At 38.8% G+C, this 24150-nt stretch overlaps 1 protein-coding gene across 4 annotated transcripts in view; it reads left to right on the forward strand.

Moving 5' to 3' along the window:
• Positions 1-24150, forward strand: part of LOC136678287 (transcription factor COE2-like) — a 38046-nt gene that overhangs the window by 5492 nt on the left and 8404 nt on the right. For 3 of the 4 annotated variants that reach the window (XM_066656281.1, XM_066656282.1, XM_066656284.1), the window contains exons 4-7: positions 1404-1459; positions 1561-1634; positions 3189-3257; positions 23909-23990. In XM_066656281.1, coding sequence (XP_066512378.1) covers positions 1404-1459; positions 1561-1634; positions 3189-3257; positions 23909-23990 — 281 coding nt within the window. The remainder of the gene's footprint in view (positions 1-1403; positions 1460-1560; positions 1635-3188; positions 3258-23908; positions 23991-24150) is intronic. The other variant, XM_066656283.1, reaches the window with a different exon arrangement.

Raw genomic sequence — 24150 nt, forward strand, 5'->3', positions numbered from 1 at the left:
GCACAGTTTGTGTTCGTCGTCCTCTAGTCCTTCGTCGGTGGACACAGGATGCTGTTGGCTGGAAATGTTTGGTTGGTGGACACTTCACAGTCCAGCAGTGATACTGTGGTGTTGAAAACTTAAGCAGCTCTGCTGTGTCTGATCCACTCTTAGCAGTGCCACACACACCACCACGCAATAATTTAATACCTGCTCTGTGGCGGTCCTCTGGGGAGTCCTGACCACTAAAGAACAGGATGGTAGAGGGCTTAATAAGCATGTAGAGCAACAGTTTACCTTTGGCTGTAAAACAATTACAAGTGTCAAAAAGTGTTGTTCAGAGCCATGCCTTAGAATAACAACATTCCTCTAAGAACCTTTCAGCTAAGATTCCTTTAAGGAACCAGTTTAAAAAGATGAGATGTGCGTGTGAGGGACCTTATAAAGGTTTAAATATCTCTCCAAGTTTGCCTCTAAAGGTTCAAGATTTTTTCGAGAGCCTAAATCCCAAGTTAAGAAATAGTTAGGAATCCTTAGACGTAAGACTGCAAGACTTCCAAGAATATTTTGGTCCTGAAGCGATCAGCACAATGTCGAGTTGATATCACAGCAGATATTGCTCATCTTGGTATGAAACATTGTTTCTGGAAACTTGTTCTGTTTCGCTTGCTGTATGGGCAAATGAAACCCTGTGATGCGTGAACCTCCCAGTGGCGATACACAACAAAAACAAGAGGCACATGGAGATGTGAGCTCCCATGGGCCCTCACTTCCTCTCCTCTGCCATCACCACAGAACCCATGGGAGAGTAGATGAAAGATGCCCACACTGAGATACACTAATGCACACATATTCACACACACACACACACACCTCCTCTCCCTAGTTAATCCCCCTCCAGCTATACTGTGGCCCTCACTGTTTTAACCTAAGGTAGATGCTGAATATATTAATGAGCATAATTTATAAGGAAAACGAGAAGCCGATAAAGAGAATAATATTATGTTTGGTGAATTCCTAAAATATTCTTGTTTTAAGGAATATCAATGAAACCTGTAAGTGCTTGATATTGCTTAAAATCCAGATAGAAACAGTTGGTAACTTGATGCTCATTATGAAGTTGCCGGTACATAAGTGAATAAACGAGATTACAGCGTATGCTTTCTTAAATTCTATCTAAATATTATTAAAACATATATTTCAGCAACATATGAATTATAGATAAAACTCAATCGATTAATGGTGTGCAAGGTAAGTCCTGCTAATCCTGGGTGGCCACTGGGTTACATCCACTGTGAGTCATTTAAACATCTTTAATCAAGCATATTCTTTTATGGAGGTTGTTTTAAAGTTTTAGTCATTTGTTATTTTCATATAAACTTTTGGCTGATTGACTAAATTTGTTCTTTTTTTTCTGGTAACAGGTGTGAGAACTGAACAAGACCTTTACGCTCGCCTTATTGACTCTGTCACCAAACAGGTAACATCTATTATGACTTTAAACTTCTTATACAGGGTAAAAGCATCCGCAACTTATATATAACTTTTAGAAAACGTTTTCTTCTTCTTGTGTTTTATTAGCCCATATCATATGAGGGACAAAATAAGAATCCTGAAATGTGCCGTGTCCTGCTTACTCATGAAGTCATGTGCAGGTAACAGTCCACAGTCTGTACAGTCACAGAGGTGTATGTAAGACTCACAACATAAGAAATAATGAAAAATGCAGAAAGGTACTGTAGATACTACAATTGGAGAAGACTAGAGAACAGAACTGGTCAATAACAGGAGTTGGGTTTAGGGGGATTTATTGCTGTTGATAGGAATTCCTCCAATGAAGCACCAACAGTGTTATGACATGGCTATATTTAATAGAAAAGTACCAGAAAATGTTTTGACATTAACAGCTTATCTTTGTTGGAATGCATAACGTGATTTACCTGACATTTGTTCACATTTTATGAGTTTATTTAAGTGTGTCTTCATACTTATATTACTTATCCCACTGAACATGAAACATAAAAGGCATATACTCACAAATGTTATCTCCTTAAAGGTGGTATCAGTGGTTACATTGTCACTGGTCTTTCCCTAACACCCAGATTAAGTCTGAATTAAGAAACAGTGACACCTGCATGATCGAACACACGGACACTGTGCGACAGATAGGCAGCAAGCGCAACGCCGTCACTGCAGACAGACTGGGTGGGGGAGGCAGAGGGGCGTGCGGTGTGGTGACCTCAGGCCCAGGGACACGACAGGGGAGGGCAGGGGGGGAGTCGAAATCGGCTTCTCCTCCATTGTGCAGCCAGCAGATGCCCGAGTGGGGTTCACAGCTGGCTAATAACAGAGCCAGGCCGGGGGAGGTGTTGGGGGGTGGAGGGGGGTGGGTATAAGGGCAAACGGCACAGCTGGGGAGTGGCTCTGTCTGACAGAGGGGGAGTTTAGGTTGGGGGGTGGGGGGTTCGAGGGGACAGCAGAGGGGCAGATGGCCAGGGGTGGGGGGCACTTTTGTTATGCAGGAGGGGCGGAGAGCGGACAGGAGGGAGGGGTGGATGTGGAGGGTGTCCACAGACAAGAGAGGCTTGGTGCTGGCGTGTGTGGTGTCTGTTGTGTTTGTGTGTGTGTGTGTTTGAGAGAGAGATATGTTTTTTCTATAGTGTGTATATATATATATATATATATATATATATATATATATATATATATGGTTAAATTGTTTGTATGTAGGTTAAAGAGCTTTTGTTGCACACTGATAAAAAGTACATGAATTCTTTGTGACAAATTCATCATATGCACATTCATATTTGATTTTCTTACTAACTGGGTTATTATGTAAAACATATTATGAACACATGCAAACAATGTACATGCAGTACTAAAACAAAGAAATTCAGTCCATCACTTCTCCACTGAGGGGTCTATTCTTGTGTATGTCCTCCCCATACCTCCCTAAGTGGTTCTTTCTTTGTTTAGCCTTGTTTCTTTGTTTTTGGCCTTTGTAATGCATAAAATCCTTTTCCAACTAATGGGAATTCATCTTAACAGGTCATTTGTTGGACAATAATTTGCTGTTAGTTATTAGTTAGTAACATTACATTTTAAAACACAAAGAAATAGACGTTCTTGATATACTGTGCCTTATTTTTACATCATTAATATTAATGTGTGCTTTAAACTTATGTGGCTTCTTTCATTTTCACATACAGCCGTTGCTGTGAGAAAAAGAGTTGTGGAAATCGCAATGAAACTCCATCAGACCCTGTCATCATCGACAGGTAAGAACAGTGGTCTTCTTAATTCATTGTTCTGTGGTTCTACTAATGCATGTGTTATTGTCCTCCAGACATCACACAGCAACTCTGTAGGGATTTCTGCCTCAGCCTAAGCTTGTTGGACACTTTAAGACTTAACGTAATTAGCATTCATTATACTGAATGGAAAGAATTTGAACCAAAATTCAGATATAATACTTGTGTATACACTCCACTTTCTTGTTCAGTGTTAATTAATGGCAAAACACAACTCTAACTTTTTTAGAGCATGTTTTCTGTATCATTTTTATAACATATTATCAGCATTTGAAATCTTTTTTCAAGGTGTTATTGATCACGGAAAGCTGATTTGTTGAGAGATTTGATGTCTTTGGTCCTTGTATGTTATGTTTGTGCACCTATATATAGTTGAGCAAGTTGAGGCTCTGTGCCTTCCTTCAACTTCATAAATCTCAACCTCTGAAGGAATTCTCCTGCTAATCTCCATCGCTTTTAAATGACTGCTTACTCCCTAGACTCTCAGCTAATGGAGTACCAGAGTGTCTCTCTATTTTTCTTCAATGTGGACATAATATCTATCAAGCATTCAAGTCAGCTTTCTCTCTCTCTCTCTCTCTCTCTCTCTCTGAATCAATCCTCTCGGCATCTCAGAGGATCTGCTCAAACTTTCTCAAAATGGAAAAAATGGGTTGTTGTCTTTTGGATTTTCCCAGAATTCCTGAGTGCAGCAGCTGTTTTTCTCCTTTGCAGAGTGGCTCGCTCTGACCCTCCGCTTTTCCTTCCCCGTGTCATCCCTCCATCCTCTTACTCCTCTAAAAAAAGCCATACTTGACTCTAGGGCTCCATAAAATAAAAGGTTTCTGCTGGCTATTTTGGTCTTCACAGCCTGTTACCATAGCTAGGTCGCGCTTGAGTGACTTGTTGACCTGATGCCGTAGCTGATAGCCCTTCACTTCTCAAGGGAAGTGCCTCGTTAGTGGGTGGATTAATTAGGCTAATCTGTGGATTGTGGCACCATTACATAAACCCTGTTGTTTTTGTGGCTTCCAACATCCAACTGCTAATATACACTGTATTATCATCATTAGTTAAAATACATCAAGCACATGTTATTACTATAGGAAGAATCCCTGTCTAAGGGATGTTTAATGTGCTATGTGTTTATGTGCTTGTGCAAAATGTAGGTGTATAATTTGCACTTAAATAGTACTTAGGATCTGATCTTTGTACATATTTGGTTACTGCATAATTAAACTATTGGTTTATGAATCTAGTTGGTCAAAAGTAGTAGCTTTATTGATTAATTGGAGGCCATATTGCTTTTTTGTCATTAAGTTAACTATATATGCACACACACACACACACACACACACACACACACACACACACACACACACTTTTTCCCCCCAACTAATATTGTCATAATTAGTCAGCCTCATCACCTCTCAAATGCTCTTGGGAATTAAAATCCCCAATGTGTCCACCCCCCCCCCCCAGCCCCCCTCTTTTTTAATCTGCCTCCATATTGTTCAGGGCCTGCCTGGTCTTTTACTCTCCTCCCCCTATTCACAATCTGCTATTTACCCTTTTCTCTACTAATCCAGTTATTAGTGAAAGGAGAGAGAAGAGATCCCATCTGATCCCTGAGGCGGCATGCCTTTTGTCACTTTATGACCCACACATCTGATCTAAGAGATGCTGCGATCACTGCTTAACTAGTGCTGGTCGGGCCGATGCTAAATCGCAAATTAAACTCAACCTGCTATCAGGCTAAAACATTAAGGCACACATCAAGTTCAAGAGTTGCTTTATTTAGTAATGCTCGGGTTTGATTGATGTTACATTTCCAGAGCTTATAGATGCTCGTAACCAGCTTCACATCTTGCCTTTTACCAGCTCATGAGGCTCTTTATATTATTGTTATTGGTCTGTTGATTGTGCCTGTCAATACCAGCATACCCCTTTGTCAAGAACCCCTTAGTATGGATTTGTTCCATGGAAATGATCAATTGATTGATAGATCTACTTAGACAATCCACCAATCCATTGGTCAGTGATTGATCAATAACCCTCTAGTCATCTGGACCTACTCTTTGATCCTGAGGAAATCTGCTTAGTTCACAGATACTTCACATTAATGAGTAACATATGGTTGAAATAGTCCATTCTCTAAGATGGACACATACACTTTTATTCAAATGCCAAAGTAGTAACCTTACACAGAGAGGACCCAACGTTTAAAACATTAATAATGACTCGATCTACATTTCTGTTTGTCCAACAGTCACTGTTTCTGTTGGTGAAAAATACATATTGTTGCTGTCAAAAAAAAAAAAGAAGGAAGACAAGGAAGAAACCTACTTAACTAGGACAGTGGGAAACCGTCCTTTTGATGGAAGTCAATGTAAAAAGGTTTCATTCCAAGAATTTTGGACCATTCCGATTGGTCCATTCATCGTGGACAGTGACGACATATTTTTCATATCCTGAATATAAAAGCAGACAAAGACATTAAAACTGGTGTCATGTGAAAACAGACAGAAACCATAAATCATGTCTAAATTCAAAATGACAAGTGAGCTTACACAAGTATTTTTTAAATTACCGTTAATAACGATGATTTAATAATAATAATAATAATAATTGTGGTAAATGAAAAGATTTTATTAGCTTGTATTATTGCCTATATATTTGTATGACTGTCACTTGTACCTGTCAGAAAACAGTGTCTCAGGCATCATATGTTGTATTTCATGTAACAGTTTTTGATGGAGACCTCACAGGCTTTAAACACCTTGAACTTCTGGTTCCTAATTCTAGCACTGTGAAGAAACTTAAAGTTGTAATTGTTTCTCTTTAATGGCACATTTCATATTAAAATAGTTTGAATTTTACATTCAATGATTGAATGATGCAGAACCCTGTTTTCTCTTGTTTGTGTATGGGATTGAAGTATGTGTAATTCCCCTTTTGTTTTCAGACACTTAATAATGCTTAAGAGATGGTATTATCTGGAAAGTCAGGTTGTAAAGAGACACATAAAAAAAAAAATCATGTCTACTTTAGGCTTAACATTTCACTGCTGTATGCCAAGAAACCAAATGAGGTACAGTTGTGTGGGCTTGAGGATTAGCAGGTCAGTGCCACACCACAATCTATATATGGACGCATAGAAAACGAAGGGGTAGCTACGGCGAGGTTTCAGAAGAGAGAGGATGAGAGAGATCAATGCAACGCAATATCTCTCTAATTGATTGCGCTTTCCGGCAGGGTCTCCCTTAACAAGCTAGTGCTCCAACAAAACAGAAGAATCAATAGGAGTGCCCCAGCTTCATCAATATCACTCCCACCTCCTTCCCCCAACTGTGCAACCACAGATGGTTTCACAAGGCTTTGACAGAGGGGCTCACGTGTGGGTGTGCCTGTTATACTTTAGCTCGGAGGACACCCAGCTATTTTTTATGTTTTTTGAAAGATGAATAGTCTGTAATGTAAAACATATGTCATGTGTACAATGTGTAAACAGAACAAAAGAACTTAAAAGAGCTGAGCTTAACCATCAGAAACAGATTCAGTTTTTTTATGTGTGAAATGAAAAATAGAAGAGGTGAGCAATTGTTTAAAAATGCAACTGAAATTTGGTGCTTTCTTCTTTTTCAATATATCATTTTAATATGCTACTCTCTTAAAACTCTCGAAAATTCCTTTCAAATATATATAAATACATTCAGTAGAAATGTATTTATTTATTTAGAAAATTGATTCAAATTCAGTGCAACTAAATTTGAGAATGCTTTCCAGATAGGCATATTGTTCATTAATTATATTGACTAGAGTATGACTATTCTTACTGGAGTTTTATAACAGAGGTTATAAAAGTTTATGATAAAAGGTTAAACCTGTAAGCAAGCCCTGACTATGTAAATGATGAATATAAAAATATCTAGGACAATACTTTCACATGGAAATGAAATGTATCTGCCATTTTTCCTCCCTAAATTGTTTTTTCAGTTTCATGAATTCTGGAGTATAGGACAATGCTCAGTGAAAAGCTGTTGTGGATAGCCTGTTCGCTTTACGTTTCTCTGATACCATTTTGAGTCTATAGTTTTACAAGTTATGTTCCTGAGGTAGTAGCTAAGCTAGAGCAAAGCATTTTTGAAATTGTGGATTTCCAAAACTGTAATGAACCATTTTGGACCACTTTTTGAAATCGTACACAAAGAAATGGTTATGGTTGTGGTAACTTTCATCATCACTGTCGTGGGACCCTCAGTGGTATTTCTTAGTACCTTTAATTGGTAAATAGATTTCTACAAATTTGACATTAATTGTAGACATTTAATTTTAATTGACTTCTTTCAACTTTTATTGTGTTGTTCTTTAATTAAAAGCTGTTCCATTGAACAAATTTCTTCCTGGAGAAGAAAGGAATATACAATCCTCATTTCCAGAAAGCTGGTATATTTTGTAAAATCTGAAGCTTTATTCATCTGACAAGACTCAAAAGAATATAATTCCTGTGTTTTACTGAACAAATAGATTTTATTTCTTAAATATTAAAACATTTTGGGGCGGCACGGTGGTGCAGCAGGTAGTTTCATAGTCACACAGCTCCAGGGACCTGGAGGATGTGGGTTCAAGACCCGCTCCAGTGACTGACTGTGAGGAGTTTGGTGTGTTCTCCCTGTGTCCGCGTGGGTTTCCTCTGGGTGCTCCGGTTTCCTCCCATGGTCCAAAAACACACACTGGTAGGTTGATTGGTGACTCAAAAAGTGTGAGTGAATGTGTGTGTTCCTGCCTTGTGCTCAATGATTCCAGGTAGGCTCTGGACCCACCGAGACCCTGAACTAGATAAGCAGTTACAGACAATGAATAAGTGAATGAATGAATGAATGTAAAAAACATTTTGAATTTGACATCTGCAACACACTCATAAGTGTTAAATTCTGTGTTATATCACCTTCCCTTTTAATTTGTAAAATAGAAATTGCATGTGGAATATTTGCCCATTCTGGCTTGATAAAAAAGGAGACAAGCCAGTCAAACAAATGTACCCTGTATCTATTAAACACATACAGAACGAAGCCTGGCATTGTCTTGCTGAAATAACCATGGACTTCCCAGAATAATACATTATTATCTCCTTAAAAACATTTTTTTGAGAACTACGGTTCCCTAAGGCCATGAAAAACTTTACAGTGGATGACATTTTATAGAGTCCTTTATAAAATATGTGTAAGTATGAATAACTTTAATATTTGAAGAAAATCCACTTAATCTAAATAATGTGTTCACAGTTTGTCTTTGACCATTGTGTAGTACTGCTTTGTTAAGAAATATTCTTTTTAGAGTATGAAAGTAATACGCAAGTCATGGAGTTATGAGCGTGAGGAGTGTGGGCCCACAAGCACATGCCTTTGTTTAAGAGGTTGAGCCACAGTCAGAGTTTCATTAGCACTGCTTGTACTCTCAGTGGAAATGCCTCTAAAGTATTAGTCTAACAGTGCAGTGATAGCAGGAGAGCATACCTTTCCACCTCACCCTACACTGTCCTAATCGAACCCCTGAGAGCCAACAAGCCTCAAGAAAAATTGGAAAAGCACATTAAACAATTGAAAGGTTAATGGAAACAGCAAATGATGTCAGAGGTCACATTCCTTAAAGTATTTCTCTCTCTCTCTCTCTCTCTCTCTCTCACTCTCTCTCTTCACTTCTCTTTTTTCACTGCCTTATATGTAAGGCCTCCAAACATTAATTTGGTCCTGCAAGTCTTACATCTTTTTCTTACACTTTTATACTATTATCTATATTAGTTTGGTTTTGTTTACCTAACACAATCATCTCCTTCTTTGGTTTCATGCTTCAAGCCATAAACACCAGCCCTTCACCACCACATCCCACTCCTTTTCACTTACTTGTATAAGCATTTACAAATTGTGTGATATTCATATGTTTTTATATATTAACACCACTATCATCATCATCTTTTCTTTTTTATATATATATAAATGCTATATTACACTTTATATTCATGCCTTACAGCAGTTAGATACAAATGAACAATTAAAATGACAACTTGACAACTAAATTTTTTTAGTATCAGGAATGCAGATCCAGAACCTAATCAAGTAAATAAATCAGTATTTTCAATTTTTCTTGTGTCCATCCTTAGCTTCCATTGGTTTCAGTACCTGCTTTACATATTTAAAAGACATTTTCGGTTCAGTCTTGGAAGTTGGTTGCATTATAGTCATCGTCTTCTTTTTTTCTTTTCTTTTTTAAATTTTTTTTTTTAAATGAATCCCAAACACATTCAGAGATGTTGAGGTCTGGGCTCTGGTTTCCTTTTCTTCAGGAGCGGCTTCTACAAAAGCTACACATCCTTTCACACTCATGCCATTAAGTTATCTTCAAAATGGAGGAGAAACACTTGTGGATTTGTTTCAGAACTTAAGCACGATTTGAGCTTATTTTTCTCCTCTTTCTTTAAAAAATTCAAACTTTAAAGAGTTTTTAATGGAAGGTGTTCCTCCAGCTGTTACAGCTGTTCCTCCAGCTGAGTTGTATGTATGTTAAATAATTGTTAATACCCCACAATTAAAGACTGTAGTCTATCTGTTACTCAGCATACTTAGTTTGCCTCTTTTCACTCTGTACTTAAATGGTCAGGACCCCCACAAAGCAGGTATGATTTAGATCATGCTCAGGTGCTGCAGCGGCGTGGTGTGCTAGATCAGACACAGCAATGCTCCTGGAGTTTTTAGAATAGTTTACCAACCAAAAAATGCCCAGCCAACAGCACCGTGTGTCCACTGATGAAAGACTAGAGGATGAGTTACTGTCACTAACTTTACTTCTGCAAAATGGACCAAAAGCTTAGCTGCTTCTAACAGAGTGGGACAGTGAGTGGACACAGCTTTTAAATACTCCAGGGGTACTGCTGTGTTTGATCCACTCATACCAGCGCAACAGATACTAACACACTGCTTTCATATTAGTGTCACTGCAGCACTCCACTAGCCAAGTTATACCTGCTCAGTGGAGGTCCTGTGAGGGTCCTGACCACTGAAGAACCTGGGCAAAAACAAAGAAAGTATGCAGAGCAACAGATGGACTGCAGTCTTTAATTGTAGAAATACAAAGTGCTCCAGTGTGTTCGTAGACAGAAAAAAAAAACATATACAACTGATATAAAAGCACCTATACATAAACAACCCCCCACTCACACAGATGTGCATGCACGCACCCATACACACACACACACACACACACACGTGCATACACAAGAGAGGACATCTGCTCCCATGAGAATATGACAGCAAGAGTGAGAGAGGATTAAGTTTTGAATATCAAATGTGCCTCGTCCTCTTTACAAAGAGACAAGAACCCATATGGATATTTTATCTCTTTTATTTGGCCGTGTGTATGTGAGAGACTGTGTGTGTGAGGGTGTGTGTTTGTGTGTGGTAATCAGTATCACACTATCTACTAAATATTTAATAATAGAGGTTTGACCAGCCTTCTACAATGATCCTGAGTGATCGGAACATTGTGTAGATATTGCATAGAATCTTCTGAGGATGAATGCGCTATGTGTATCTGTAACTGTGTGTAAGTTTACGGACATCAGCTCATGTGAATGTGCAATCATGAGGCTGACATTCTTACTTACCTGTTTGTCTAGTGGGCGGCACGGTGGCAGGAGGTAGTGTCGCAGTCACACAGCTCCAGGGGCCTGGAGGGGCCTGGAGGTTGTGGGTTCGATTCCCGCTCCGGGTGACTGTCTGTGAGGAGTGTGGTGTGTTCTCCCTGTGTCTGTGTGGGTTTCCTCCGGGTGACTGTCTGTGAGGAGTGTGGTGTGTTCTCCCTGTGTCTGTGTGGGTTTCCTCCGGGTGACTGTCTGTGAGGAGTTGGTGTGTTCTCTCCGTGTCTGCGTGGGTTTCCTCCGGGTGCTCCGGTTTCCTCCCACAGTCCAAAAACACACACTGGTAGGTGGATTGGCAACTCAAAAGTGTCCGTGAGAGTGTGTGTGTGTGTGTGTGTGTGTGTCTGTGTTGCCCTGTGAAGGACTGGCGCCCCCTCCAGGGTGTATGTCCCCCTTGCGCCCAATGATTCCAGGTAGGCTCTGGACCCACCGTGACCCTGAATTGGATAAGGGTTACAGATAATGAATGAATGAATGATGTTTGTCTAGAAAAGTAAGGATTAACCATTTGAGAAAATACTAACCATTGTAAATTTTTCCACAATGTATGTAACAGAAATTTTGTTTTTTACATTTTTCTAACTGAATTTGACCACTTACTCTTTTGAATGGGCTTGCTGTGGTCATTTTTTTTTACTCATATTCTTTTCAAATCTCTATGTTCCTCATAACTAATCCATTTACCAAGATAAGTTAATCTCATTTCATTTGCCCTAAAACTATTTATCATATGTCATATCAATAAAGGAGAGGCTATATGTATAGACAAATACAGCTAGGGCAGCCCAGATGTGTCACAGCACACTGATTTCTATCAATCATTGGAATGAATGAGTTGTCTGGCTTTATGGCAAGTTAAAGCAATTAGGAATACGCAGCCTCCCTGTTGGGCTCCTTAATTCCGCTCACATCTGTGAGAGACAAACACAGATTAGGACACTGTTTACTTTGGAGGCTTTAATAACTTTAAACTGATTCAGGCAGCAACTCTCTCTCTCTCTCTCTCTTAGTGTGTGTGTGTGTGTGTGTGAGAGAGAGAGAGAGAGAGAGAGAGAGCAAGAGAGTGAGAGAGATTTGCTTTTTCTTCATGTGTAATTGATTGGAATCACATGGATGTTTTAAAGTTACATCACTCTCATATAAATACAACTAACATGGCAAAACAGAACATTTTATCTCTGTAACTTAATAAGAGAAATTTCAATGCAAATGCTTATTAATGTAATGAGATTTCATTTCATTCTGGAACATTTATACTGACCATTTGCATTAAAACACGTTTACCTACTCTCGTTTAATAGGTATATAACTATTAAAAAGTAAGGTTTTTATATGACTAATGATCCTAGGAGAGTGTGGTGTGTGTGTGTGTGGAGAAGGGGGGGGGGGGGGGTGTATGTGTTTATTTGCATTAGAGATTCAGAAACGTTAGCATAGTAGATCCTGTTTAGAAATTGGAGCTACTAGCCTTAGTAAAGATTGTGTTCTTGCATGTGTGTGTTTGTGTGGACAGCAGTCTGTGTTAAATTACACTAATGATTTAATGGTGCACCCTGGTGCTAGGCCGTCCCCACTGGTTTGTTTGTTTGTGTGTCTGCTTGCTGGGTGATATTTTTACTTGATCAGAATCTACTTGGGACCGCATACTTTATTCTAGTACTGATTTTAAAATCCTGATGTTATTAACGTTTTAATGTTTCTTTAAAATCACTTAGCTTAAGCGTGTTAAATAAGATGAGTACCTAAAAAGGTCTTTTTTAGATCACTTAAACACTTCTATAATCTAGAAATACACACTTATCAGGCTAGATGTGTTATGGGATTGAATCAGATTTGATCAATTATTTTCTTGTTTAACCATAACTATAATCTCACTCTAATAATGATATTAGTTGGAATTTTCATTAATACCCTTAACGGACTTAAGGTAGCGTTACTCAGACAGCAACCAATTTAACACTCCTTCGGCCTTATCTCAATGTGAATTTATGCACATCTGACTAAAAGACCATTTCAAACATTCATACAATGTTTACAGTATATTTAATTGCCCTTACATTGTAATTACACATACATGTCTGATTCCTACCAAGCATAAAGTGTCCGACACTAACCATAAGTATAAGCCTAACACTAACGTCCAAAATGTCAGATGTTTTCTGGCAGGGTTTTGCCTTCTATAAAAGTTTACAGTGCTGTTTCTTTGATTTCTTCTTCTGTTATATAAAGATCTGTTCGCTTGGATTTAGCGAAAATGTGCTACCAGTGGAAAGCAGCTTGGTTTGTGATTGTAAAACAACTACTAATAAACTTACTAATGTAACAAATACTTGGGGTGCTCTTATTTTTGTCATATACGCACTAATTTCACGAGATCTTGTTGGTCCCTCACCACTCACTTTCAAAGCTGCTTCTTCAAGCTGGTTTGTCCATTCAGGGTTACTGTAGCAACAGTGGCACAACATGGCTGCCTCTGAAGCCTCCCTCCCTGTGTAGATATGAAAGACTCATTCAAGTTTTGTATATTATATTCAATTTCTGCAAGTATATCCCTCCAAGTCTTACACACTGCACATTAAAAGGGTGTTTTACAAACCCACAACTTTAAATTCAGTTAAAAGAACAGATTTAGTTTTTTTATTTGTTGTTTTTGCTCCTTGAGCTCCCCCTAGTGCAATTAGTTTTTATAGCACCCTATTAAAATCAATAGGGATGGGGAAGGAGGAAGGTGTTCCTATAATCCACCAAAAGTTACATAGTGCAGTTTCTATAGTGCTGAGCCCAGAGTAGCAATGACAGAAACTTTTCTTCTTATTACAGGTCAGTAAAGCATGAAAAATTAATTTGAAGCTGTAATTTTAAAGTAAAATCTTAAAATTACTACCAGTTACATGCTAGTTACGTGCTGACACTCTTGTACAGAATAACGATATATATAGGTACAGCTAATCAATATCATAATTTCAATTTAATATTCACCGATACCACTAAGGGCACAATACATTCCCTAGCACTTTATTACACTGCGGCCATATCATATCCAGGCTTAGCACATCCCTGATGTGAGATCGAATCGTTAAGCAAAATGGTTTGTGTTTATGTGTGTGTGTATGTGTGTGATGAATCCGTCAGGATGGAGGGCAGAGTTGATGGGCCCGTTGACAGCTTCTCAGCAGGCCTGCTGTGAGCTCCGCCAGTCTCTCCACCCCCCAACCCCTCCCTCCACCCCCGCACCCCACTATCCCCCCATACCTCCACTCTCTTCCCTTCCTCACTCCCGTCTTCGTCTCCACACATTTGCTATGGATTAGCCACAGACAGTAAATTACAGCACCCTGGACCTTTGAGTGATTCCATACCCCATATCTTCACACATTCCCTCACCATCTTTCTTTCTGTTTTCTCCCCATTTCTCTCCCTCTATCGTTCTTTTCCTGCAGTTTTACATCTTTTTTTTTTTTGGTTGTTTATTTTTATTTTTTTTTTAATAGAAATTATCATTGTTGTGGCTAATAACAAATAAAACTCAAACATGACATACTTATACATGCTCCATTTCTCATAAAGAAAATAGCTGAATTGTTAGATATGCCACCTCATATGCAGTGCAAGAACTGCGATCTGAATTTTATTATTTTGATGTTTGGAAGGGGAAGAAACTGAATGCTGGACATTTTAAGTATGTTGGGGTCATTCATTACTATTCAAAATAAATGCTGACAGCAAATTCAAATTGCAAACTCAAACCTGTCGAATCAAAACATAAATAAGTCTAGCAAAAGCTCTGTTAATTCTAGACTTCCAATCGTTAATTTGATAGGGATTTTTCATCTTGTGTCTTGTCATTTTTTGTCTTGGCATATGGCCTCCTCCTCATTTGCCTTTCAGTTTTCTTTTCCCTCTATGCCCTCTTCTTCTTTGCATACCTTCCATCAAGTGATTCTCACTTTGACATTTTCAGTTTAGTGACTATTGGCATCTTCAAGTGTCTCTCCCTCCTCTCTCTCTCTCTCTCTCTCTCTCTCTCTCTCTCTCTCTCTCTCCCTCACGCTCTCCCATCCCCTTCCCCCCACCCCCCTTCTCTATCTGGAAACAGATGTTGTTTGTCAGATCCTATCATTACTGGCTAATTAAGCAGACATCTCTTCTCTCTCTTTTCTCCTGCCTGCCGCTCACTGATTCTCACGGATAGTCTAGGCTTTGTTCCTCCACAGAGCTGAAGGTGTATTCAGAAGTGTGTCTTTTTTACAGTGATGAATAGGTTTGATGTGATTTTCTTAATATACTGATGTTGAATTTGCTCAGCATTAAGGCTATGAAGTGTGGTTTTCAGAATTAAAGCATGGATTGACATTGACCATGTTGCATTGTACATGTGCTTATTTTTGTGGACATAGGTTTAGCCACTGTTTATCATAGTTGATTAAACATGGAAAAATTGATTGATAGTTGATTGAAAGTTGATTGATACCAGGATTGATCTTAATATGGGTCTGGGAAACAGTCCAAGGGAATCCACATTGACACATTTTTGTGAAAAGTATCCATTAATTTCTGAACTGATTCAATATGGCTGTCAAAATAATACACGATATACACTTTCATGTAATACTGTAAAATAAATAAGGTTTCTAAATGGTCCTTGGCTACTGAAAATTGTTTTTTTATTAAAAAAAAAAATTTCAAGTATCTTTACATGATGTGACATATCTTTAAACTTGTTAAATATTCTCCACATTGAAACATCTTGGGTACAAAAATTGAAAACATTGAAAAACTCCATCATCAACCCTGTACAATGCCTCAGCAAGCTACATTACTTTCATTAAAACAGAAGCAGGTTAGTGCGAACAGCACAATGTGTAAACATTCCATTACTTTCCACAAGCCAATATTTTCTAGTGTTAAAGTCATTCTGTGGCTTTGCAGGTATCCTTTTGGCTACATACCTAAGGGAGGAGAGGTACTGTTGCATAGCTAAAAGAAGGGAGATGTTATGAAAACTTCTAGATTTGGATGATGTCTGCACATACATGCTATATGTTAAGAGGAAACCAGTGGCAAAACATGTTCAGGGGACATAAAGCAATGAACAGACATGGTCCTGTGTTTGTTTAAACATAACACTGTAAGAAAATGCATCTCTTATATGGTGTCTCTATATGTAATATAGTTAGCTGGGTTGTAAAGGACATGTTTGCCTTCTCCTGTAAAGTAGCCATTTTGGAGATTGTTTTTATGTGGATAGTTATGAAATGTGTTTAAATGGTACAGGTAAACTAGCAAAGTTGAGGCCTTTATATTATAGATGCCTTAAATATTTATTTTCCCTTGGATTAGTCCTGTCACGTACCAAGAGATGAGGTTGCTTGATTTGCAAATATTAATAATAATAAAAACTACTCTGAAGGGAACAAGTAACTCTAAACCAGGATTATCCAGGAATGATTTGGCCTTCACAATGACCGTTTGGTCCAAAAACACATTCATTTATGTTAGTTACAAGGGCTCAGCAGACGGAATCTGACATGGAAAGGTGAGAGCGCTAGGAGAAGGCTGGTAGTTGTTTGCATTTCGTTTGTTGGCGGAGCCGGGTGTGAAAGGTCCCGGGATGGTATGTGGTGACGGGGGTATCACTTTAGCCACCCTGCTCTGTGTGCCCTGTTAGCGGGGTCAGAGGTCAGCTGTGCAGGGTGTTAACCCCCATGACCAGTCTAGCCTCAGTCTGCCAGGGGACTCTGGGAGCTGAGGGTATTTATTACTGCCTCCATACCCTTGCTCCCCAAAACCCCCAAGAGTCCACACACCACCCACCTATGACTCTCTCCTGTCTGAAAAAAGAGAGAAAGTCATCCTTCTTTCCTGCACCTATCCATAAAGCTTAAACAGACACACTGTACTATATGCAGCACATGTATATACAACTTCAAGAACGTATTCCTAAATACAGTATGTAATTTATGGCAACTTTCAGAAACCTAGTGTTATTCTGGTCATTTTGCAATGCCATGTGTTGCATATTACTCATACCATTATAAAACCTACTATTCGGTTTGCACACAGAGATATCAGACGTTGATTGAGAAAACGGATACAGAAAATATGGTTTATGCATTGTATATCTGTTGTTGCTTACTTGCTATTGTCGCTGCTTACTTAACTGCGACCTAAGTCATGGGTGTATTTTAATGCAGTCTTATTCATACACAGATCATGACTAATGAAATCTATGAATTGCTATAAGTTCCCTTCATGAGCATTACCTTTTTGACCATTATAGATTATTATTAAACTACATATATTCTAAATATATTATTTATATTTGTAATATATATGTATGTGTGTGTGTGTGACTTACAGTTCCCAGTGTATCAGGGCTGGCAGGGAAGCTTTTCAGCATGTCAATATGTTTTAATGCCGCACATCTGGTTTCCTAATTTTCCTTTCCCTCTCTCCCTCCATGTCATGACACTGTTTTGTTTTTCTAGGGAGGGTGGAGGGGAAGGAGGGGGGGGGGGGGTTGAGGTGGACGAGAGGGGATTCTGATGAGTGATGATCCTGAATCTAAAATACCAACACACTCTCTTTCTCTTTCTCTCCATTCTCTCTCTTTATGTAGTCTTATATATATATATATATATATATTTTATATATGTTATACTGGTATATTACAGTTAACATTAAAATGACCTCCTTTTTTATCAGTTACTGGCCATATAGGCGGAAAAAGTAGTCCCACAATTGTAGACTGCAGTTTGCCTGTTGCTCTGCATACTTTGTTAGTCCCCATTCACCCATTCATTTTGTTCATTAGTGGTCAGGACACCCACAGGACCACCACAAAGCAGGTATTACTTGATTGGTGGATCAATCTCAGCACTGCAGTGACACTGAAGTGGTGGTATGTTACACTGGTACAATTTTTATTTTATTTTTTTAAACTGCAGCCACTGTCTGTTTACTGATGAACTGTTGTCAGCTGTAATTCAGAATATTAAGGCACATGGAATTCTACCACAAGAAGAGCTAAATCATCCAATGTGAAAATACAACACACACTTTTGTAAATTAATCACCCCTTCCCTTATTTTCTTTTTCTTCTTCTTTTTTTACACTACTCTATTCTTACATATTTCATAGAAAGGTTTTGTAAATAGGCAGGCACACTGTGGAGCAGCCACAGATGTGCTTAATGTCAGAAATAGGCTTGCAGGGGGCTTATAAACCCCCAATCATTGGGCTGTGGAAGCTCATTTCAGCACTAGCTAGTTTAAAGACTAAGGCAAGCTCCTTATTAATGGCCATAATTTCAGGAAAAAATGGAGAGATCAAAAATCTACAAGGGTTTTGGATATATTTATTCATTCATTGTCTGTAACCGCATATATCCAGTTCAGGGTCGCACATACATTCACTCACACCTTTTGAGACACTTTTGAGTCACTAATCCACCATGTGTTTTTGGACTGTGAGAGAAAACCCACGTGGACACGGGGAGAACACACCACACTCCTCACAGACAGTCACCCGGAACGGAACTTGAACCCACAACCTCCAGCTCCCTGGAGCTGTGTGACGGTGACACTACCTGCTGCACCACTGTGTGGTCATTTTGGATATATAATTATGTCAAATACTTTGAATGACTAAAGACAATCTTCAGAACATTTGTATAGAACGAAGACCTAGTTACCCCTCAGGCGCCTTAACATGCTTGTAGGGGAATGCATCATTTCATCTTTCATCCTAAGGATAAATATGAAACACTCTATTTCCCTGTGACAGTTTGCTTATTCTTATTCTTGCTGTGTTAATATATTTTATTCACGTGAATAATGTGTACATTTGAATCAAGTAAATGCAGCGCATAACCTTTTTGGTTTTCCATATTTGATCCCAACCACAATGCTGAATTTTCTACACATCTGTTCAAGCTGATAATTGTATAATTTTGGAATCCTGTCTATTGCATGCCTCTGCTGGCACTCTGCCTCTTCCATAGGTTGCAGGTCCACATGTACCATTGTTTCAATTGTATCATTCCAGGCCATTTTGTTTCTTCTAGGTTAAGCAAGTTGTCACTCTTAGAAGGCAACCCCATGCTGAGAGGCTCGTGTTTAGTCTTGAGAAGTGAAGCAGATGCAGACAAAGCCCATTCAGAGGTCTGGTCAGAGACTCCCTCTGAGCCACTGTGGAAACTGATCCCCTGGCTTAAGACTCAACCCTACCTTTTGTTTTCTAACAAGCGCTCCTAGAGGTGCAAAGGGGATCGACCGTTGCCTGACATTCTAGATTAATACACCCAAGCGCCAAGTGACATCTGCAGCTCAGAATGAGGCCAGCACTTTCAATTCGTCAACAATGTGCTTTTATTTCAAATGCAAGTGCATAAACAATAATTTCTATCCTTCAGATTTTCATTATGGGTTGTTCTAACAGTAATAAGAAAGCCCTGGTGAGAAATATTGCACACTTATTGCAGGACGTTGCCAAATGATCAGCTAATAACTATGTTTACTTGAAAACGAACTAGTAAAGGTACCAAATTAAAATGACATGAAACATAATTAGCAAGTTACCATGTCTGTAATAACTCATTTACATATTTTCTTTCAAACATCATCATTATTGTCTCAGTCTCCCGTCTGTTAACTCTAAATATCACAACAATGCAAAACAAATGTTGTTGATATTAAACTTTCCCCCACAGCACAACTGAGATTGGGTGTTGTGTGGCAATAAGGGGGTTGTCCGGGAGTCCTAATTAATTATGCAAGATGGCTCTAATTATAATGCGGCGAATGGCTGCGTGGCAGAAGGCGCGAGGCGTTGAGGCTGGGAGATTTGCATGCTAAGTGGGCAGGGAGGGGGAAGTGACTAATGCATGCTAATGTGTGTGCGTGGCCATCGCACTTTAATTTTGGCTGTTCGCAGCTGTGCACCACTGACTCTAAGGGGTGAAAAGTTGACCAAGTGGATGGAGGGTGAATACTGCAGGTTGAAATGCCATGTGATAAGGAATAAATGTCAAAGAGAATAGAAAAAAATGAAGAATTTGTCTGAAAACTTGCTGCTAGCTGCTGGTGTGGTGCAGCGTAGTTCTCAGAATGAGAAGGATTATATAAATTCTCTCATTCTCTGTTGATACAAAGTCTGTCTTATCATTCTAGGCTGTGTTTGTTGTTTAGATTGTGTGAACAAAAATCAGCAATGCTCCAAAACGCACATTTTTCACATCTGTATAGCAGAAGACCACTTCTTGCAGAATATGCTATTCTAAATTAGTTTGTAGTATAACACCAAATTCCGAAAAGTTTAGGTAGTAGGGGGAAATGCAAAATAAATACAGAAAAAAACAGTTTCTTAAACCTACTTTGCACATTACTACATTACTGTTTTATTGCACACAATATAAACCAAGACATTTCAAGTTTTGTCTTTTCAACTTCATTTCATTGGTTAATTTACATTCATTCCTGCATTTCAGGCCAAGAAAAGTTAGGACAGTAAAGTAATTACCATTTTGTAATGTTGTCATTCCTTCCCACGACACTCAAAGTGCCTTTTGGAGGATACCAAGTACTCCAGTGTTTCAGATGATATTTTGTCCCATTCTTCTTGCAAAATGTCTTAATGTATGCAACACTATGTGGTCATTATGGCTTTTTTCATTTAAAAAATGTCCACATATTCTCTGTAAGGGACAGATCAGGACTGCAGGCAGGCCAGTCCAGTACCCAGACCCTCCTCTTCTGCAGGCAATAGCTTTGTAATGTGTTTAGCATGTGGTTTGGGCATTGTCTTGTTGAAAAACCAATGGACACCTTTGGAAATGGTGTCGTCTTGAAGGTAGCATATGTTGCGCTAAGGACTCAATGTACATTACTGCATTAATATTGGCAACACAGAAATGTAAATCAACTTTGCCAATGGCACATGATGGTCTGGATGGTCCTTTGGTCCAGAGCACACAGCGTCTATTTATTCCAGATACTGGCATACTGATTCTTCATTAGATGCCTCTGAGCCCAGAGAAGAATTGCAGCGTATGGACATGGTTAACATGGCTTCTTAATTGAACAGTAAAATTTCAAGTGGCATTTGTGAATGCAGTACTTGACAGAGGTTTGCCAACTGTTCTTGATGCAGTGCCATCTGAGGGCTAGAAGATCACAGGTGATTAGCTTATGCTTGTGCACTTGCCCTTTGAAATTCTCCAGAGTGCTTGAATTGTTTAATGATATTATTCAGTGTAGATGGAGAAATATGAAAACCTCTTCCAATCTTGCTTTAAGGAAACTTTTACACATTTCAATCATTTTCTCACACATTTGAGATCCTTCTCAAAGCAGTGGATACTGCTTTTGTACCAAATCATGATTACAATCCTTGTACATATCACCTGTTTCAATTTATTAGCATTATTATTATCATGTAACCTCGTTACTCACCCTAAATTGCTTCCATCCCAACACTTTTTGGACTTTTTATTTTACTAGGCGTTTATTGTCTGTAGTTCAGGGTCGCATTTAGCAGTATTGCTTATATTTGTTTTTTTGCATGGCATAAGAAAACATACCTCTTTACCTATATCAAAGTTCTTGTATCTGTATTATAAAATCATTTACTACTGTTGTTAGGAATTTGTACTTCCACTTCACCTACATCTGCTTGACTGATCACCTGACCACCTCTGCCTCCTATACAATTGGGTTTATGGGAGGTATTAACATCTAGGTCAGATAGAGCATGGTAATCATGAATCTTTTTACAAGGAATGTAGGAAGGAAGATGCACAACAAAACAAAAACACTTACTAGACCTGTTCAAGTCTGCACAGAACTGTTCTGATATTGTAGAGACACTTATAGGGCCCCTGAAAAAGACCTGTTATCAAATGCAATCCCTTAAATTGTTATTACAGTTGTAAAGAAATCATTGCATTGCTGTCAGTGATAAGTCAGTCTGTTTTACATTTCATGGGAATGTGTATGTGTGTGTGTGTGTGTGTGTGAGAGAGAGAGAGAGAGTGAGAGCGAGAGAGAGAGAGAGAGAGAGAGAGAGAGAGAGAGAGAGAGAGAGAGAGAGAGAGAGAGAGAGAGTTTAACACAGTTAAAACACAACACACAGTTGGAACAGCAGAGGTTTCGACTTCATATGATAAATCATAATCACTCTATGCCAAGAACAATATTGATAGTGCTTCTCTTAAATAGCTCAAACTAAGAAGCATGGGATGCTGACTTGGAACTAATTTTAGTCAGCTCTCAAATGTTGTCCATAATAAAAAGAAATATATCTGAAAATGACCAGACAATTTTAAACTACAGAGAGATTTTGTAGTGATCCTTATTCTTATTGATTATGAATGTATACACAGGGTAAAACAGAGATGCATTAATCATGGAGTTTAAGATTGATTTAGAATTTTATAATATAGCCATTATATATCCATCCTTCTAATCATCAGTCTTTGCCAGCCCCACCCTTAGCTTATACCACCACCCCACCACCATTTACAGGCAATGTCACCAACCAGGGAAGGTGAAAACAAACTCATGCTTCTTCCGAAATATGAAGGAAGCAACCACCACTTTTTGAGAGTGCCAAAATACCATAGATCTGTCTTCTCAACGAACAGACACCAGTGCTTTGGCTAGCACTGTGCCCACTGTCATGAGGGAAGAGTCAGGGCCATCTCACCCACTCAGAGAAAGTGAGGACAATAGTGCTGTCTTGGACTGAGAGATCACCAGAGATAGAACTGATGATTTCCTGATAGTAGGTCTAAGGCACCTTAGTGGCACATTTATGACTATTAAGAAAACAATACAGAAAAAAGTCATTTAGATTTTTACTAAAGATACAATTGCATTTAAAATTGGACATATGCAGTGTTTTTATTAGCCACATTTGAAATATAAACATTTTATATGAGTAATGTTAATTATTCTTTAAAGGAACCAAAGTGACAATTTCATAAATAAGTTTCAGACTGAAATAGAAGGAATCAGATTAAGTGCTACAATTAAGTTGTGCATCTCTGTGTAAAGAGCAGCTGGTGTTTTCAGTGTGCAATGTGCCTTTGTACACTGAAGGATATTATTATAGATAGGGCTTAACATATTTTAGATCGGGAGATGTGACACACGAATGTAGTTTGAAAACTGGGCATATTTATGACTCTCTCTCCCTCTCGCCATATCTGTCTCTGTCTTCTGATGGAATGTTAGTTTTCAGTTGCATTTTCACTCTTCTGTCCCTCCTTCCTTTACACTGGGGACTCTGGGATTGCGCCAGAGCTTGGTTGCCATAGCAGCGGTCCCATATTGCCGGACGATACACTCCTGGGATTTGAAGTCTCTTCTCTCCCCCCACATCTTCCTCATCTACCTCCGTTCTCTCCATCCCTCACTTCCAGCCATATATCCCACAAGTGCCACCTCTGTCTACCTTAGTGTAGCATGCACACACACACACACACACACACACACAGATTCACACCTCAGAACACACTGTCGCACACAATCGTTAGAGACCATTTCAAAAACGAATATGATATGCTATAGATATGCATGCCTCCCTCTCCCTCTCTTTCTGTCTGCCGCAGATTCACAGACTTGCCCCATGGGACTCTCAGGCATTGCATTGTGGGATATTGTTGTCCCCTGGGCCTGCACTGCTGTTTTGTGCCATTTTTTTCATTTCTAGTTCAGTCACATCTCAGAGTTGGACTTTTGGCAGATATCACCATTGCTTATGAAATGTCCTCTTTTTATCACCATGATTATAAATATTTTTTATGATAAATCCTATGATATCAAAACAGTGTTACCTCCTCTGACAAGCTCTTATGGAACTATTATTTTTTTTATTATTGACCAGTTCTTAAAAAAAACAAAAAACAGATGTTTAAAAGTCTGCCTTTGTCTTCTGTTCCCCAAAGATTCTTCTTGAAGTTCTTCCTCAAGTGTAACCAGAATTGTCTGAAGACAGCAGGAAACCCAAGAGACATGAGAAGATTCCAGGTACAATGCGAAAACAAAGTGTTTGTATATGAAAGCCCAAAAGCTCTCTTAGAGTAGCTTCACACAATGTGCACAATCTTAAAAACTAATTTCTGTATTTTAAATGTAGTCACATATTAGTGGTGTATTAAAGAAACGACTGTCAATGATCTAGTCAGTT

Source organism: Hoplias malabaricus, chromosome Y (assembly GCF_029633855.1).
Source record: "Hoplias malabaricus isolate fHopMal1 chromosome Y, fHopMal1.hap1, whole genome shotgun sequence".
NCBI lineage: Eukaryota > Metazoa > Chordata > Actinopteri > Characiformes > Erythrinidae > Hoplias > Hoplias malabaricus.